The following is a 17,581-nucleotide window of genomic DNA, read 5'->3' on the forward strand; positions in this document are numbered from 1 at the left end:
TTGCTAAAAATTAATTATTCAACTTTTGAACTTCTAGGTTCCATCTTATGGAAAAGTCAATTAAATGAAATGGCTTCGTTTCAGTAGGTAAAATATTATTAACTCAACACTTCAGTTATTATGGCTAGGGATTTAAGTAAAAAAAATCCACATACATTTTTAAAATCATTTATATTGGTTAAATGATAACACTATAATTAATCTATCTTCTTCAGATCTCGCCAAATTGTCTTTTATTTTTTATCTAAAATTTAAGAGTTTAAATTAACATTCGTAAAACTAAAACATTTCTTTAATTTTTCATTAAAAATGGCCATAACTAGTTTAATAAATAAATTACATAGATAAAATTTGAACGAAATCTTTTTTTCTGAAATAAAAATTACCCCTAAACTTAAAAATCGTAGATTTTACCTTTTCTTGTGTACTAACTAATTTTTGTGTGACCCAAAAAAATTGTTATATAACATAAATTTCACATTTCCCAATCGTCCAGTCAACATGATCAGTTGATAATTCCCAAATAGTAGAGTTTAAAAAATACGTCCTTTTACCAATAAAAAAAAAAAGAAAGTATTATTTAGTATTAAAAATTTAATATGATCTTTATAAACGGTAAGCCGAAAATTAAAAGACTCAAAAACGTATTGGATTATAATATAAGTAGCATATTGTTGTTTAAAAAAAATTGTTCACCGAAAAGTAAGTCGACTCATTTTTGTTTATTAAAAAAATTAACGTAATATTTTGCAATTAAAAATATTAAATAGTAGTTTAACATATATATAATAAACATTTTAAAATAATTAGAAACCGAATTAGTCATTGTGTATAATTCCTAAAAGTTTATTATTCAAGTTCCCATCATATGGATAATTTAATTAAGTGAAATGGTTTCGTTTTAGCAGGTAAAATATTATTAATTCAACGCTAAAAAATTATTAAATAGTAGCTTAAAGTATGAGTAGTAAGTAAAATATGAGTTTCCCATAGCATATGAACGTAATTATTAATTACAACGATGTTGTTTTGTAAACTTAATACTATTTATTTGTTCTAAATACTAGTAAGAGTGCGCGTGAGATTATACATTTTAGAATAATGAAAAACCTAGTTAGTCGTACTGTATAGTTACTAAAAGTTGGTTTTAGTATTAGTATTTCATGTATTCATCCTATAGAAAATGCAATTAAACGAAATGGTCTCGTTTTGGCAGGTAAAAATAATTTTTAATGTTCTTAGTAATTTACTAATAACCCAATCGTTAAACATTTTAGCCTCAATACTTAGTTGCAAAGGTATTGTTTTCACATTAATGTTTTTATTTTTGTGTATGCTCCATGGTGTTTCTTAAGTTGCTTACTAAGTATAGTGTAAGATAAATTAATTATCATTTGGTTCCACACACCCTTTCTACATTTAATTACATATTTTCGCCTTACAAACTAGTTAAAGTTCTACTAGGCAATATTAATTGTTATTAACCTAACTTAACCTTACCATTAGTAAATACTAAAAATAATTTTTATCATCATTAAATCATTTTCACTTTTGTATACAACATAAATATCACATTTTTTAAACAACATATTTCGATAACCAAAAGACATTTATATCAAAATCCAATAAGTGTTTTAGGCCGGTTTTTTTGGTAAAAACATACTTGCCAATTTTTTAATCCTAAATAATATTATATACAAGGAGGTCTCGTATCTTCGGAAATTCATCATAACTGTAATCAATTAAATCAATTAATAAAGAATTTTATTGACAATAAATGGGCTGTTAATCGGTTAATTTTATATTTCTTCAAACGAATGGTAAAGGTACGTATTTTATAAACTTTTCTACTTGGGATTAATGAATTAAAAATTTGAAGTGGTCGATTGGGAAATGGGAAATTTATAATGTATACATAATATGTAAAAATTATTTAATAATCAAAAATATACTTTTTTGTAGTATAATTCATAGTCATAATTTGGAGAGGCTAGAGAATAAGATTAGGCTAATTGATGTAGATAAAATCTTAAAACTTTGTCATATATACTAAGCCTTTTTTTTTGCCAAAATGTATTATGACCGTAATAGGTTATAACTTCCAAATATTTTAATGAACAATAAGTAATAATAATAATGTAGTTGATGAATTAGTCACTTTGCCTGGCTTTCAAAATCCATCTTCAACTTCGTCTATTCTTGGAATAGAGTCATTATTTTAAACTAAATATTACTTCATATTGATTATTTTTTTTCAACAATGTTTTGAGTATATAATCTTGATAGAACTAGATTATATTTAACAAAAATAAGAATTTATGGATATAATATTTTCAGGTGTCACGCATAATAAATGGTACAAGCCTAAATAACATTATCGTTATACTTATAGCGGTAATATTGTTTTTGGTAGTTATATATTATAAAATAGCAAACCGGAGAAAGACGTCATTGGCAAATCGAATACCCGGTCCAGATGGATTCTTTTTAGTAGGAATGTTACCCGTTTTACTTGGAGGACCTGAAAAATTATTGATAAATATTTTAAACATGGCCAGAAAGTAATTACATATATATTAACGAATTTCTATTACATTGTGTTACTATATTAACTATTTCATGTCTTAGCTCTGGCACATAACCGAAAAAAGTGTTACCAAAAATTAATAACGAAAAAAGTTTTTCAGCCCAGTCTGCATCCACGAAAGAGCATTTTCATGTCTCGTTGAATTACCAAATAAATTTAGATTAGTGGTGGAATTATAGATAATGAAATAGTATATGAACTAGCTAGTATCTAAGGTGGCTAGTAAACGTATCAAGTTTCTGGCTAATATTTTAGTGTTATCATAATAACTGGTTTTAAACAATTCATAGGAAATATGATGACCTGTTTATTTATTGAATTTGTATTCACTTATAATTTGATCTTTGTGATTACAACATATCTATTATCTCTAATCTCTCTCAGATAATAGCGTTACGTGCCAAGGCAAACGATCCCCATTCCCATCCCCATTACCACTCCCAACCCCATTACCACCCCAACCCCATTTATGCCAGATATTTAACACTACATAATTAGGCAGAAATTGATGTTTTAATATACTAGCTTGTTACTGCTTCTTAATATACTACATCATCATCTATAATTCCACCACTACTCTAAATTTATTCGGTGCTTCAACGAAACATGAAAAAGCTCATTCGTGGTTGCAGACTCGGCTAAAAAACTTTTTCTATTAATTTGAGAGCAACAATAACTACATAGTGTCTTTGTGATATAGATACGAGAATACTTTAATTAAATGGTGATTTTTAGATAGCAATAATTTGTTCTTTGTCTTTGTAATACAGTTATGATCACACTTTATTCAAAGCATGGGTTTTTAATCAATTGTACATATTTTCTAAAACACCTGAAGTCGTAGAAGCAGTTCTTACCAATCCTAACCTGTTCAGCAAATCTAAAGAATATAAGGTGTTAAACGAATCAATTCCGGGCAATGGAATTTTAACTAACAATATGTTCCATGAATGGAAAAAGAACAGGTGAACTTTTTTTGTATTATCTTATATTTATATATTATTATAGAAAAACAATTCTTCAAAATTCGTAAAAAAGAAACAATATAGCGTCAATATGTATACCACATTCTAAAAAATAATGTACACTGTTAATACTTGACTTTTAAATTCTAGGAATACAGTTTTTTTACCAATAATTATAATGTTTTCTTTAAAAGTTACCTAATGTCAAATATAATTTTAATTTGGTATGATAAAATGTATAGAAAAATGGTAGCTGCGGGGTTTAAATTTTCAATGCTTAAATCGTTCGTACCAATATTTTACGAGGAAGCAAAATTCTTGGGCAAAATATTGTACGAAAAAAGAGAAATCAATTCAAATGAATGTGAAATAAGCTCTGCAATCGGTATGGCGACTTTGGAGATGATCGGAAGAACCGCTTTCGGTGTAAAATTAAATGCACAAAAAAACGGAAATCATGAGTTTTCTGAGAATTTACAAGTCGTCCTAAAGGTATGCTTACTACTTTCAGTGTTTCTTAACCATATTATTTTTAAACCAGGTGAGGAACACTAAAATTTAAGATCCAGAGCCAGAAAATTTCTCCGTGCCCCTAGAGAACTTATCAGTAAGAACCAACATTAACACGTTGAGTGCCAATGGTTTTTCTACATAGTGATTAAAATTTGCCATGATACCCAAAATTGAGTCTCACCAAAATACAAAAAAATACGCAGTGAGACCCAAAATTAGGTCTCATCATATATATGTTTTTAAAAGGTGATACCCAGAAACGGGTCTCATTTATCAATATTTTATTGTCGGAATCGAATTCTACAGTGTTGCCACTTCATATTGGTTTTTGTAGAAACTAAATAGCTTATTAACTTTTTTTGCTATGAATTTTTTGATTTAACAAAAGTTTTAAGTACGTTCTCAAACATAACCAACTTAAATGTATGGTATTGTTTTTTCACGTACATAATTCATACATTTTATCAATAATATGTAAAATATATTTTATTAAAAAAAATTACATATGTTTAATTTATCCTTTTACTTTTTTTTTCTGCTTTATTACTTGCAAATGCTTGGAGTGAGTTATTATAAAATTAAATTTTAAATACAATAAAAATTTCTTTTTATTTCTAAAAAATAATATGATCAAGTATTTGAAGTTTTCCAAATTACGTACGTTTGTTTTTAGTGTTAGGTAATTTTGAAGTGGCTTTTTTCTGAACAACAGCTTTTTTGGTAGACTCAAATATATTTTTCATAGCTTAAAGACAACATTGTGTAAAATCTTCATACAACTTTATGGTACTTAGTATCATCTTATATTAGTGTTATGTTCAGGAATTTTACTTTCAGAATCATTCGAAAATATTTACACTATTTACATGACTTGAGGTTACTCCTACTTGGATGTCTTGACTAGTTTGCCAACGTTTCGGAACACTTGCACGTTACATCTTCAGGGCTGTGGTTTGATGTTGCTCGTACCGCGCTTTCCTGCTGGCTGACTGATTCACTTCCGTGGGTGTAGCTTATATACCATACCCCCACCGCATTCTCCGCTTCCTCTTGCCGCTGCCAGCTGTTTTCTACGGCCATGCCCTTTCGCCTTGGCCGGCTACCACATGACTGATTTTCATTACCGTTATCAATAGTTTCTTGCTGTATTTCCGGCTCTCTTTGTCCCGTTTGGTCTCCGGTTTCCATTCGAAAATAGTTTTTCTTTTGGTAGTCCATTGGGATAAAGAAACGGAGAGCCGGGGCCATACCCCTCCTTGGTTCCCATTAATTTGGTCCTGCAGTGTAAACAAATTATCATTATTCCTAACATACTTTGTAACTAAAATATTCTATGCAGAAGATGTTTTTGAGCTGGCATGTCAACCTTTTGTAATAAAAATTTGTTTTTTAGGCTTGGGAACACCGAATCACATACCCTTGGTTTATGAACAAGAGTCTATTTCAGTTGTCGACGTTTAAACGTAAACAAGACATAAGTCAAAGAAAAATTTACAACTACATCGATGATTTAGTTCAGAGAATAAATACTGAATTGAAAAATAATAAAAACAGTCAAGGAGAACATAACGAAGAGTGTATGGGCTTTAAATCTAAATCTTTTATTGAAATACTGCTCGAGAATGAACATCAGATGACATTTAACCAAATACGAGATGAAATAATAACTATTATAAGTGGTACGTTTTTAATGAAAAATTGTATTTGAAGAAAATTGGTGACGTGTGTATTATAGTTGGTCTTTTTAAGATTTAGTTCGTACTTTTATTACTTATAACAGTGTTTAAACGTTTGAAAAAAGTGAAAAATCTAGGGCGGGGATTGAACTCAATTATTTATTTATGTTGTTAATCGTGCATAGAAAACCCGATTATTAATTTGATCCAATGCCGTAAATTCAACTCAAATAAAACACAATTGACCACGTTCAATTCCCTAACAAATAAACAATGTGTACATATTAAAGCATTATGACAATTTTTTTAAATTTGGTTTTAGCGGGTCATGACACGACAGCTACAACGAATGCATGTACAATATTTATGTTGGCTACTCATCAAGATGTACAAAATAAAGTAAATTATAATTCGTATTTAGTTTTATTAATTATGCAAAATAAAACATTTTATATATTCATGGTAATTATATATTTTTTATTTCTGCTTATAAATAGGTGTGGGAAGAATTATTGGCAATATTTTCTTCTGGCGACCCAGATCGACAACCTACCTATGAGGATTTACAAAAGATGGATTACTTGGAACGTGTAATCAAAGAAACTCTGAGACTCTATAGCGTTAGTCCCTTGTTTGGCAGAAAAGTCGAAAAGGAAACAATGATTGGAGGCTATTTAATCCCGGAAGGTACGGCCGTAGACAAACTTGTTTGATAGGTTGCCACATTTGGTGCTTAAATTTACTAATACAATTTATTTTTAAAAATATCTACAGGGTCAACGTTCATGATATGCACTGAGCTTTTACACTTAAATGCAAATTTTTACCCGGAACCAGAAAAGTTTAATCCAGACAACTTCTTGCCCGAAGCATGTCGCAGTCGCCATCCGTATTCGTTCATTGCCTTTAGTGGCGGTTGCAGGAATTGCGTTGGTAGCAAATATGCAATGCTTCAAATAAAAACTGTCATCTCAACACTGGTCAGGTCTTATCGTTTTTACCCGTCGGATAAGTGTCCCAAGCCAGAAAATCTTCGTTTAATGTTTGCGATAACACAGAAATTTGTCGACGGGTGTTACGTTAAAATAGAAGCGAGAACATAATCGATTACTGTAGCAGGGTTTTGGACACGAATTATTTACATATTTGGATATGGTTATTTGATTAGTTATGTAATCTTATGGGTTAAGGTTTCGTTCTTTTTATAGGTTTTAGATACATCGGAGCTAATTATATGATTACTTATTATTCAAATAAGGGTTTCATCTGGATAATTGTGTTATCATATTTTTTGGATTTTAGATACATCGGTGTTGGTTAACAAAAATAATATCTATATTTAATAACTAATGACAAATTGTTGGTGTTATCGCGTCTCAATATATTTTCTACAAACTGTTTAAGCTGTCTATATAAATGTTTCCTTCGTTTTTAGTCATAATTTATCCGTTCAATTAATAAATTCTTTATATAAACATCTTTATTTAGTATAAGTAGAGTAGTATAAGTGAATAGAAAGTAGTACTCTTTGAAATATTAAAAATATCATGGTACTTTTGTATGACTAATAATAATTATTATTATAAATTATAAGGCATGTGATGTTACGTGTAGATGACTTTATCTGTATTTGTATAAGTACATTAGTAGATGGAAAAACCGTGGTTCTTTTAGCTTCCATGCAAAGCGAGAAGGTATTGGTTTTACTCTGATGTGTGTTTTTTTTTATCTGTATACACTGTAACTTCTTTAATACTGGACCAATTCTTTCGAATAGCAACTCTATAAATCGCAATTTTCATCTAGTTGGTACTTTGGGTGGGTAAAAGTTGAAAAAGTTTAATTCTTCACAGACGAAAGTTGAAAAAACAAAAAAAAAAACCGTACGAGTTTTTAAGTTAGAACTTTTACTGGCTATAATTTCGAGAAAAAGAGTCGGATCGAGTTGAAATGTATAAGAAATAATTATTTGGTATGCCCGCACACGTCAGTTGTGTCAAACTTAAACTATACCCATTTCCCACCCCCCTAGGGGGGGTAAAAATTTTTTGGTTTTTCCGGGTTTTTAGCGGTAATTTTAAAAATTTTGGGTTGAAAATTTGGCAGTAGTTGGAACTCATATGTACCCATAACATATTAAACGGGAAAAAAATTCGGCACTACAGTTTTTTTTTAATTGCCGGGAAACTGTGTTTTCGCAGATTTCGTATATTTTAACAAAAACACCTTAAATCTTTAAAAAAAATTGATCAAATCATTAAAACAATTTTATTTATATCTATGCAGAATGATACTATTAGGTTTTGTGCTCAAGTACCACTTTTGACTTTAAGTCTACACAAATTCAATTTTTTTTTTTTTACCTAAAAACCCTGTGTACCAGATGTGAGAAACGAACAGACACTAAAAACTATCAGTTGGTAACGTCTATCCGTGTTAGATTAGGTTAGGGCCCAATATTCGGTATCATAATATTGTGTTTATTACATGATATCACAGGCGACAAAAATCGTGTAACTGATTATAGTAGACACTTGATTTATTGGGGAAAAAACCTATCCGTGTACTTATTAAGACACTTAATGATTCTGATACGACAAAACCACTGTCGTTATCTCGTTATTTTATAGCCTGCGTTATATAACCTTACCGAAGGCCAACTATGAGTATATAAGGTCCAACTACCTGCAAATTATGAAGAGGACTGTTGTTTTTTGGATTCAAATTAAGTGTTGGTTTTTATGCAGTATACCGCCTCAAAATGTTTTTTTTATTACACAATTTTTTTAAAGGAAAACTAATGTTTTGCATATTGTTATACTGTTATTCATTTAAAGAGATTCACGCTTGATTATTTAAATTGTCTAATATTAGATAATCTGCTTCGTGCTAATTTTAATTTTTTAGTTTATCAACTTGTAGCTCTAATTTTGTCTAAAATATTTCATTATTTTATTACTATGTACAGATTAAGATAAATTTTAATAATAATTAAGTCATAAATGATAATACTTTATTTTATGACTAGATCAAATCTCGTGAACATTTAACATCATGATACTGCTCCTATGATATTATTAAAAAAACACAATTTTTAAAATCTCCATAAAAGGTTATTGTTAAATAACAGGCAACAGCCGACCGCTAGTTGCTATACACGTTAGTAATATTTAACTAATAACTAATATATGTAGGTACAATTTATTGTTTTCTCCATCACAGTACCAGTATACGATTTATTTTAATTTATATGTAAGAAAATCGATTTTTCTTTAGAAAATAACGAGAAATTAATATACAGGATGAGGCAGTAAAACGGCGATTTTCTAATGTATTTAAATGGTAAAACCCGTTTCACTATCCCACCCTTTACATTTTAAAAATCTATGAAAAGGTTATTTTAGTTGCATTTTATTTTGTACATTGTCAATCTAGTAAAATAGAATTATAAAATAGCTTTGAAATAATATAATCTGTGAAGTATAAATAGTTTGTGTGAGATTGCTTTAATGGAAGTATATAATACATAAATATTAATTTTATTGAGAATAAGCGATTATAATTTAAACTATGGAGTACAAACGATTGAAACATGAATCGTCGACCATTCCAACAAAATATAACAAGACATTGTATATGTGTTATTTGGTCCAATAAGTTTTTGCAAAAAAAAAAAAACCAGTACAGTGGGGTCGGTGCATAGTGGGGACGGAGCATAGTTGGGTCGGGGCATATTGGGGACGGGGAGGTCACAGGTTTACAGGAATTTTTAAATCTGAAAGTGATAAAATCACTTTCGAAAAAACGCTTCGATGCAAATCGGTAGTTAGTATTTTCAAGCCAGTACAGTCCAAACCAAGCGCAGTATAAACCAGCAAAGTTAAAAAGTTTTAAATGAAGGTTCTGTATTTACAAATGAGCATCAAAGCGTTAATTTGAAAGTGATTTTATCCGAGAGGACTAGTACAGTAGAGTATAGGCATAATATAATCAAAGCAATGAGGAAACGGAGAGGTCACAGGTCTACAAGAATTATTATAAATAAAAGTGATAAAATTGAATAAAATCGCTTTCAAATTAACGCTTTGATGCTCATTTGTAAATACAGAACCTTCATTTAAAACTTTCTAACTTTGCTGGTTTATACTGCGCTTGGTTTGGACTGTACTGGCTTGAAAATACTAACTACCGATTTGCATCGAAGCGTTTTTTCGAAAGTGATTTTATCACTTTCAGATTTAAAAATTCCTGTAAACCTGTAACCTCCCCGTCCCCAATATGCCCCGACCCAACTATACTCCGTCCCCACTATGCACCGACCCCACTGTACTGGTTTTTTGTTGAAATGATAATTCTGCTATGCATAGCCCTAACGTTAAAAAGTGATTGTGTGTGTGATTGTGTAGTTTTCGTGGAATAAAACAAACATATCGGTGTACCTCTGTCTGCTCTTTAAAACTGTCCAAGCTCATTTTTAAATATGTTGTATTATTTATTTTCGTTAACTTTCAAGAAAAAAAGTGTATCCTCAAAATATAATTTTTTCAACATTTTGTTGACGTTCAAGTGCCAATTTGGCGTATTTATAAGTATAGTTCTATTGTGGACAAACAATTTTATATTTTCATCTATTTTGATTTTAAAGATATATATTTTTTTCCCATAAAAGCATAAAAAATAACTTTGCCTTCAAAGTTATAGTATGAAATTAGTTTAGTACTAGTTAAGTAAAATGAAGTTAAGGTTAAAACTATTTAAACCTTAGAGGTGAAATAACTTTGAAAGTGGATAAATCAATAAAAAGGATATCTTTCTATGGATATTTTTTAAAGATGTCAGTACAGCATAAAATATAATATAATAAAAGAAACGAGATTTGAGGTTGTTGGTTTACCTAAATATCAATACAACCAACTGTTTCGAAGCAGAAAATGACTTATTTATTAATGTATATTTAAATACTGTTAAAATTGAACATTACCTGATCTTTTATTGTTTTCATAAAACCTATATGTAAATGCCACAAAAGCTCAAAAATGTTTTGGTATGTAAAATTTACAGTTACATAATTTTCAGCAATGTCCATATAGATTTATTCAATTATACATTATTAAATTATGTATATTTTTGGGATAATAGTTATAATAAATGTAAAATTTAAAAAAACGTTAAAATATCTCACAATCTATTGCTATACCTTAGGAATACTAATAGCTAAGAGACATGTTAATCTAGTTCTAAAGGTATAAATACTATTTAACCCTACACAATTTATCAATAGAACTATTTTTCTTACACAAATACTAGTGCATGCGACTTATGAATAAGTTTCTTGATATCAAATACTTATTCTTGAAAAACGTATTACCTTATATATACAAATTTCAGTTAATTAATGTCAATATCTGCGAGGAAAAATCAGTGCAACATTAATTTATGCCGTACTTGGAAAGCTCAAAAATGTTTTAGTTATATAGCTTTTAATTATACCACTAAACTTCCATTTGACTACCAATTTATTGGCTTTGTAAGTTGAAATGGGATATTAGGCGGTTTATATATTGATGTGACCGTACAATTTGTAACTTCTACTGTGAGAATTTCTATGTTGTTGATTTCTGTATGACTTGTTGAGAGGATCTTTAGATTATAACTAACAAATATCATACTTCCATACTTCTTATGTGGTCTCTCAATTGCCAGCTTCATTCCCCTTATCTTCGGACGAATGTTTGATGAAAAATTATATTATAAATATTTACAAGTAAGTTTAAGTGGTCGGCATTGAAGAACAAGGGCTTAGATTGAGAGTGAAAAAGAGTTTACAAAAATCCAAAAAATGTAGACACCCTCCAAAGTGTTGTTCAAAGTAGGCCACTGAAAGTGCATGTATCTTATATACCTATTTTATACTAGTTTTCAGAAATGTTTTGGAATGATACGTCCAACTGGGCCAACGTTTTTCCATATATACTGTATACTTGTATTCAGTGTTAAAGCCTCCGAAATCTGGAAACTGTTCGATTCTGGAAGTTTATGTATTTTCTTAACCAATATAATAAAGAAACTATGCGTAACAGCAGTATTATGACTACACCGTCGTTTTAGGACAAAAAAATACATAACCTGTTTATCTATAACCATGACTGTAGGTATATGTGTAATCAGTAAAAAAAACATTGGTAAAATATTAAGATGAATAATTGTAATTTAATAACATGTTTAAATGGCCGACACAATAAACGCGGAGAGAAATTTTCAAATTTTCATCAATTTCAAGTGAGTATAACTTTTTAATGTAAGAATAAAAATACAAATTTTTTCACCAATTCTTTTTTAAAAACTCTTCTAAATAAATAGGCTATTTTGAAAAAAAAAATATATATATATAAAATTAAAACAAGTAAGTGCAACAAGAAACATGGTACTTATAGCGCGAATGAGTATAATTTAATTAAACAAAAAAAAACCTTAAAAATATTCACTAAAACAAAAGTTATCTCATTTGTCGAATCATTGTGGAACACCCTGTACAGACAGCTTAAATAGTTTATAGAAGATATATTTGGAAAGAAATGATAACACCAACAAATTGGTAAGCTAAAATAATAACTAAGCCTAATGACAAATAGCGCAAAACACTTCAAGTCCAAGTATGGGTTTTTTGAGATATTTATGTACAATGCAACTGTATACCATATGCTATACCTCCTCAAATCCAATTATGTTAAAAATCGTTTTAAAGAGTGATTTTAAATTATATTTAAGTCCGTTATGTAATATCTCAAAGTTTGTACAATTTTAAAAAGCTCATTCTTAAAACACCCATTTTTGGACTTCATGTGTTTTGCGTGAACGGGAACGATATGTGTTATTAGATATAAGTATTACCTCGGTTAACTAAATCAACATAATTACGCGAACAACCTTAACCAAATATGTAAATAATTCTGGTTTAAAATCCTAATTCAATAATTGATCACACTCTCTCTTCTATTTTAACGTAACACCCGTCGACAAACGCTTGTGTCCCAGCATACGTTAAACGAAGATTTTCTGGTTTTGGACACTTGTCCGACGGACTGAAACGATAAGATCTGACCAATGTTGAGACGACAGATTTCATTTGGAGCATTGCATATTTCATACCAATGCAATTTCTGTAACCACCGCTAAAGGGAAGGAACGAATACGGATGGCGACTGCGACATGCTTCGGGCAAGAAGTGGTCCGGATTGAATTTTTCTGGTTCCGGATAAAGGTTTGCATTAAAGTGTATGCGACCAGAGCAAAATATGACCGATGAACCTGTGGATATTTTTTTATAATTACCTAAATTAGTAGTTTCAAACACCGAATGTAGCAATTTATCAAACAAATTTGTCTACGGCCGTACCTGCAGGGATTAAGTAGCCTCCGATAACAGTTTCTTTTTCAACGTTTCTGCCAAACAAGGGAAAAGGGGGAAAATGTCTTAGAGTTTCTTTGATTACACGTTCCAAGTAATCCATCTTTTGTAAATCCTCGTAGGTAGGTGGTCGATCCGGATCGCCAGTAGAAAATATTGTCAATAACTCTTCCAATACCTATTAAGAGTGATAATTAAAATTTATCATGTTTTTGTCACTAAGCATACCTATAATGGGTATTTAATTTAAAAGTTCATAATACTGAATACGTAAAATAGTATACTTTATTTTGTATATCCTGATGATGAGCCAACATAAATATTGAACACGCTATCGCCAAAGCTGTAGTATCTTGACCCCCTAAAACCAAATATTAAGGATAGAATTAAAGGAAATACAGCGCTTTAACGATTTGATATGTCATAGGTAACGCATTGTGTATTTGTTAGAGAATTGAATGTTATCAAATTTACAACCTGTTTTGATATTCACGAATAAGAACACAAATATATAGTTGATATTATTTATCAAAATAAAGTATACCGCTAATAAATGTTAAAAAAAATATATATATATATTAGAGTAATTCAACAAATAAGATCATTTTTTTAATTTAAATAATGACGCAATAAAAAATTATGAAATTGTTTTGACCGGTTATTATAACATTTTGTCTAGACCATTCGATCAATTTGAGTAATCATAGATTTTATGATAATTGAAAAGTACCACTTTAACCACTTTATTAGCATATAACGTACCAACTGTGTCTTAACATTTTTTAAGGTCAACTATAATACACATGCCAACAATTATTTCATAATATAATGTTTAAAAAAAAAAATGTACCAATTATAGTAGTTATTATTTCATCCCGTAATTGATTAAATGACATCTGATGTTCATTCTCGAGCAGTATTTCAATAAAAGATTTACATTTAAGGCCCATACACTCTTCGTTATGTTCTCCTTGACTGTTTATCCTATTTTTCAATTCTGTTTTTTTTCTCTGGACTAAATCTTCGATGAAACGGTAAATTATACTTTGGCTAATGTCATGTTTACGTTTATACGTCGACAACTGAAACAGACTCCTGTTCAGAAACCATGGGTGTGTTACTCGGTATTCTACAGCCTACAAAAACAAATTTTTATTACTAACAGCTGACATGCCAGCTCAAAAAAAAACATCAGTCAAGTACGTTTAAGTGTATAAAGTATGGCTAGTGATATTGAAAACTCTTTTACACTGCAGGCCCGGATTAATGGACCCCATTCTAGGGTCTCCATAAACTACCAAAATAAAATAATTTTTGTTTATTAAAAATGCGAACAAACCTTTTGGATGAAATGTAAGTTCTCCAAAAATTCGTGTTTGGCGTTTTTCTGTGTATTAAATTTTACACCCAAAGCGGTTCTTCCGATCATCTCCATTGTCGCCATCCCGATTGCACAGCTTATTTCGCATTCATTTGTATTGCTATCCCGTTTCTCGTACAATACTTGGCTCAGGAATTTGGCTTCCTCGTAAAATATCGGTATGAACGATTTTAGCATCGAAAATTTAAACCCCGCGGCTACCAATTTTCTATAATTATCGAAACAAATTGAAACTGATATTTGATAATCGGTAACTTCGAAAAAGTGACATTGTAATAATTGGTGATAGAAATTAAAAACTAATTACATTCCGTAATCGATTGCAAAGGGATTACAGGTTACACGTAATTCACGATTAATATTAAAATTGGATCAAATTAATTTCCAAAATCCTAAATTTTTGGATTAAGGATTATATTTAATCTTTAGTTTACGGATAACAGTTTATGGTTTATATTATTGATCACAGGAGATCACACTAAAAAAGCTCACCTGTTATTTTTCCATTCGTCAAACACCCTGTTTGTAAATAATCCGTCGCCCATAATTGATTCGCTAGCAACATTATAAAGTTTAGCTTTGTTGAACATATTAGGATTGGTAAGAATCGCTTCTATTTCTTCGGGGTTTCCAGGAAATACGTATAATTGATCCAAAATCCAAGCTTTGAATAAAGTATTCTCGAATCTATACCACAAAGACAACAAAACTAATTACTGTTGCTCTGAAATTACTAGAAATTGAGAATACCAAAAGAGTAATAATATGTAATAGTTAGACATGAACACAGCATAGTTACTTTCTGCCAATTTTTAATATATTCTTCAATAGTTTTTCAGGTCCTCCAAGTAAAACAGGTAGCATTCCCACAAAAAAGAAACCATCTGGACCTGGTATTCGTTTTGCTAATGATATCTTTCTTCGGCTTACTATTTTATAATACACAACTACTAAAAATAATATTACCGCTGTATGTATAACGATAATGTTATTAAGGCTTGTATCATTTATTATGTCCGACACCTGAAAATATTGTGTCCATTAATTAATATTTTTTTATATCATAGTATTCTTTTTGTTTAATTTAGTGCTATACTAAACAATTTTATGTTTGAGCTAAAATATTAGTACAAACTTTACAATTTTAGATAAAAGACAATTTAGAGGGATCTGAATAGAAGATAGTATAGTGTTATCATTTGACCATTGAAAAGGGTTTTTCTTTAATTTAAATGGGTTTATTATTACTTGAACCCCTAGCCATTATAATAATTGAAATGTTGAGTTAATGATTTTTTTACCTGATGAGACGAAACCATTTCATTAAATTTAATTTTCTATAAGACGATGATTATCTGAGCAGTTATACACAACGAGTAATTGATTTTTTAATTATTCTTAACATTTATATTCTCATGCCTACGAACATTCAAAACGAATAAATAAACGATTATAAATAATATTAATGATTTTAAATAAACGTTATTACAATTTACGTTCACATACATAATCGATGTGAAACTTGCATTTGAATAAAAATATGAATTCTATTGATGTGTTATAACGTATAATAAGTATAATCTACTATTGCATATTCAATAAGGTCATTGTATACAATTTCAATATCTACAATATCACTATTATAGTATTATATTTACGCATTAATAAAATGAATATCGTAACTAAAATGCTTCACATAGCTTAATGTATGTGAACTTGAATATAAATAACACATATTTAACATTTAATATTATTTGTTTGTTCTGAACACTCGCAGGAGTGTGTATGGCATAAGAGTGTAAGTGTTAAGAATATACAAACAAATTGAATTAGTCATTATGTATATCTGCTAAGAAAATTTCAGAAACCACGGGTTTGTTATTCGGTACTCAAAAACCTACAAAAACAAATTTGTTTTACAAAAGGCTGTCATACTAGCTCAAAAATATCTTCGGCATAGAATATTTTAGTTACAAAGTATGCCAGGAATAGTGATAATTTGTTTACACTACAGGTCGTATTAATAGGGACCGAGGAAGGCTATGGCCCCGGGACCCACATCGAACCACAGCCCTAAAGATGTAACGTGCAAGTGTTTATTTTATTTGTTTATTTATTGTCAATAAAATTCTTTATTAATTGATTTAATTGATTACAGTTATGATGAATTTCCGAAGATACGAGACCTTCTTGTATATAATATTATTTAGGATTAAAAAATTGGTAAGTATGTTTTTACCAAAAAAACGGGCCTAAAACACTTAATGGATTTTGATATAAATGTCTTTTGGTTATCGAAATATGTTGTTTAAAAAATGTGATATTTATGTTATATACAAAAGTGAAAATGATTTAATGATGATAAAAATTATTTTTAGTAATTACTAATGGTAAGGTTAAGTTAGGTTAATAACAATTAATATTGCCTAGTAGAACTTTAACTAGTTTGTAAGGCGAAAATATGTAATTAAATGTAGAAAGGGTGTGTGGAACCAAATGATAATTAATTTATCTTACACTATACTAAGTAAGCAACTTAAGAAACACCATGGAGCATACACAAAAATAAAAACATTAATGTGAAAACAATACCTTTGCAACTAAGTATTGAAGCTAAAATGTTTAACGATTAGGTTATTAGTAAATTACTAAGAACATTAAAAATTATTTTTACCTGCCAAAACGAAACCATTTCGTTTAATTGCATTTTCTATAGGATGAATACATGAAATACTAATACTACAACCAACTTTTAGTAACTATACAGTACGACTAACTAGGTTTTTCATTATTCTAAAATTTATAATCTCACGCGCACTCTTACTAGTACTTAGAACAAATAAATAGTATGAAGTTTACAAAAGAACATCGTTGTAATTCATAATTACGTTCTTAAGCTATGGGAAACTCATATTTTAATTAAAATATAATTTTTTAATATATATACTTTAAGCTACTATTTAATATTTTTATAGCGTTGAATTAATAATATTTTACCTACTAAAAAGAAACAATTTCATTTAATTAAATTTAATTAGGAAGTACGATTAT

The 17,581-nt window shown here is 29.4% G+C and overlaps 2 protein-coding genes across 5 annotated transcripts in view; one reads left to right on the plus strand and one right to left on the minus strand.

Moving 5' to 3' along the window:
- The window catches only part of LOC126847962 (cytochrome P450 4C1-like), a 41,357-nt gene extending 24,034 nt beyond the window's left edge, over window positions 1–17,323 (minus strand). The window contains exons 1-9 of one of the 4 annotated variants that reach the window (XM_050588420.1): window positions 17,205–17,323; window positions 15,832–15,949; window positions 15,330–15,553; window positions 15,023–15,217; window positions 14,489–14,738; window positions 14,000–14,285; window positions 13,434–13,510; window positions 13,138–13,327; window positions 12,364–13,049 (exon numbers count right to left, since the gene is read on the minus strand). In XM_050588420.1, the coding sequence (XP_050444377.1) occupies window positions 12,721–13,049; window positions 13,138–13,327; window positions 13,434–13,510; window positions 14,000–14,285; window positions 14,489–14,738; window positions 15,023–15,217; window positions 15,330–15,553; window positions 15,832–15,849 (1,569 nt within the window). In that variant the 5' untranslated portion in view covers window positions 15,850–15,949; window positions 17,205–17,323 and the 3' untranslated portion in view covers window positions 12,364–12,720. Of the gene's footprint in view, window positions 1–12,363; window positions 13,050–13,137; window positions 13,328–13,433; window positions 13,511–13,999; window positions 14,286–14,488; window positions 14,739–15,022; window positions 15,218–15,329; window positions 15,554–15,831; window positions 15,950–17,204 lie in introns of those variants that run through there. The other 3 variants (XR_007687172.1, XM_050588421.1, XM_050588419.1) reach the window with 3 other exon arrangements.
- Window positions 2,428–6,844, plus strand: LOC126847944 (cytochrome P450 4C1-like). The gene is made up of 7 exons (XM_050588387.1): window positions 2,428–2,561; window positions 3,358–3,552; window positions 3,795–4,044; window positions 5,459–5,744; window positions 6,064–6,140; window positions 6,239–6,428; window positions 6,516–6,844. Exons 1-7 carry the CDS (start codon window positions 2,497–2,499, stop codon window positions 6,842–6,844), a joined length of 1,392 nt encoding a protein of 463 aa, XP_050444344.1. The 5' UTR covers window positions 2,428–2,496.
- Window positions 17,324–17,581: the final 258 nt, after the last annotated feature.

Source organism: Adelges cooleyi, unplaced genomic scaffold (assembly GCF_023614345.1).
Source record: "Adelges cooleyi isolate 19-005CV unplaced genomic scaffold, UGA_ACOO_1.1 ACOO_flye_CR_arks_rails_tigmint_CR_PRNA_14, whole genome shotgun sequence".
Taxonomy (NCBI): domain Eukaryota; kingdom Metazoa; phylum Arthropoda; class Insecta; order Hemiptera; family Adelgidae; genus Adelges; species Adelges cooleyi.

Bases quoted from the DNA above. Each gene is read 5' to 3' on its own strand.
- LOC126847944 (XM_050588387.1), top strand. From the start codon at position 2,497: ATGTTACCCGTTTTACTTGGAGGACCTGAAAAATTATTGATAAATATT. The intron at 2,562-3,357 runs GTAATTACATAT...TTTGTAATACAG, and splicing joins ATTTTAAACATGGCCAGAAA to TTATGATCACACTTTATTCA. The intron at 6,429-6,515 runs GTACGGCCGTAG...AAATATCTACAG, and splicing joins AGGCTATTTAATCCCGGAAG to GGTCAACGTTCATGATATGC.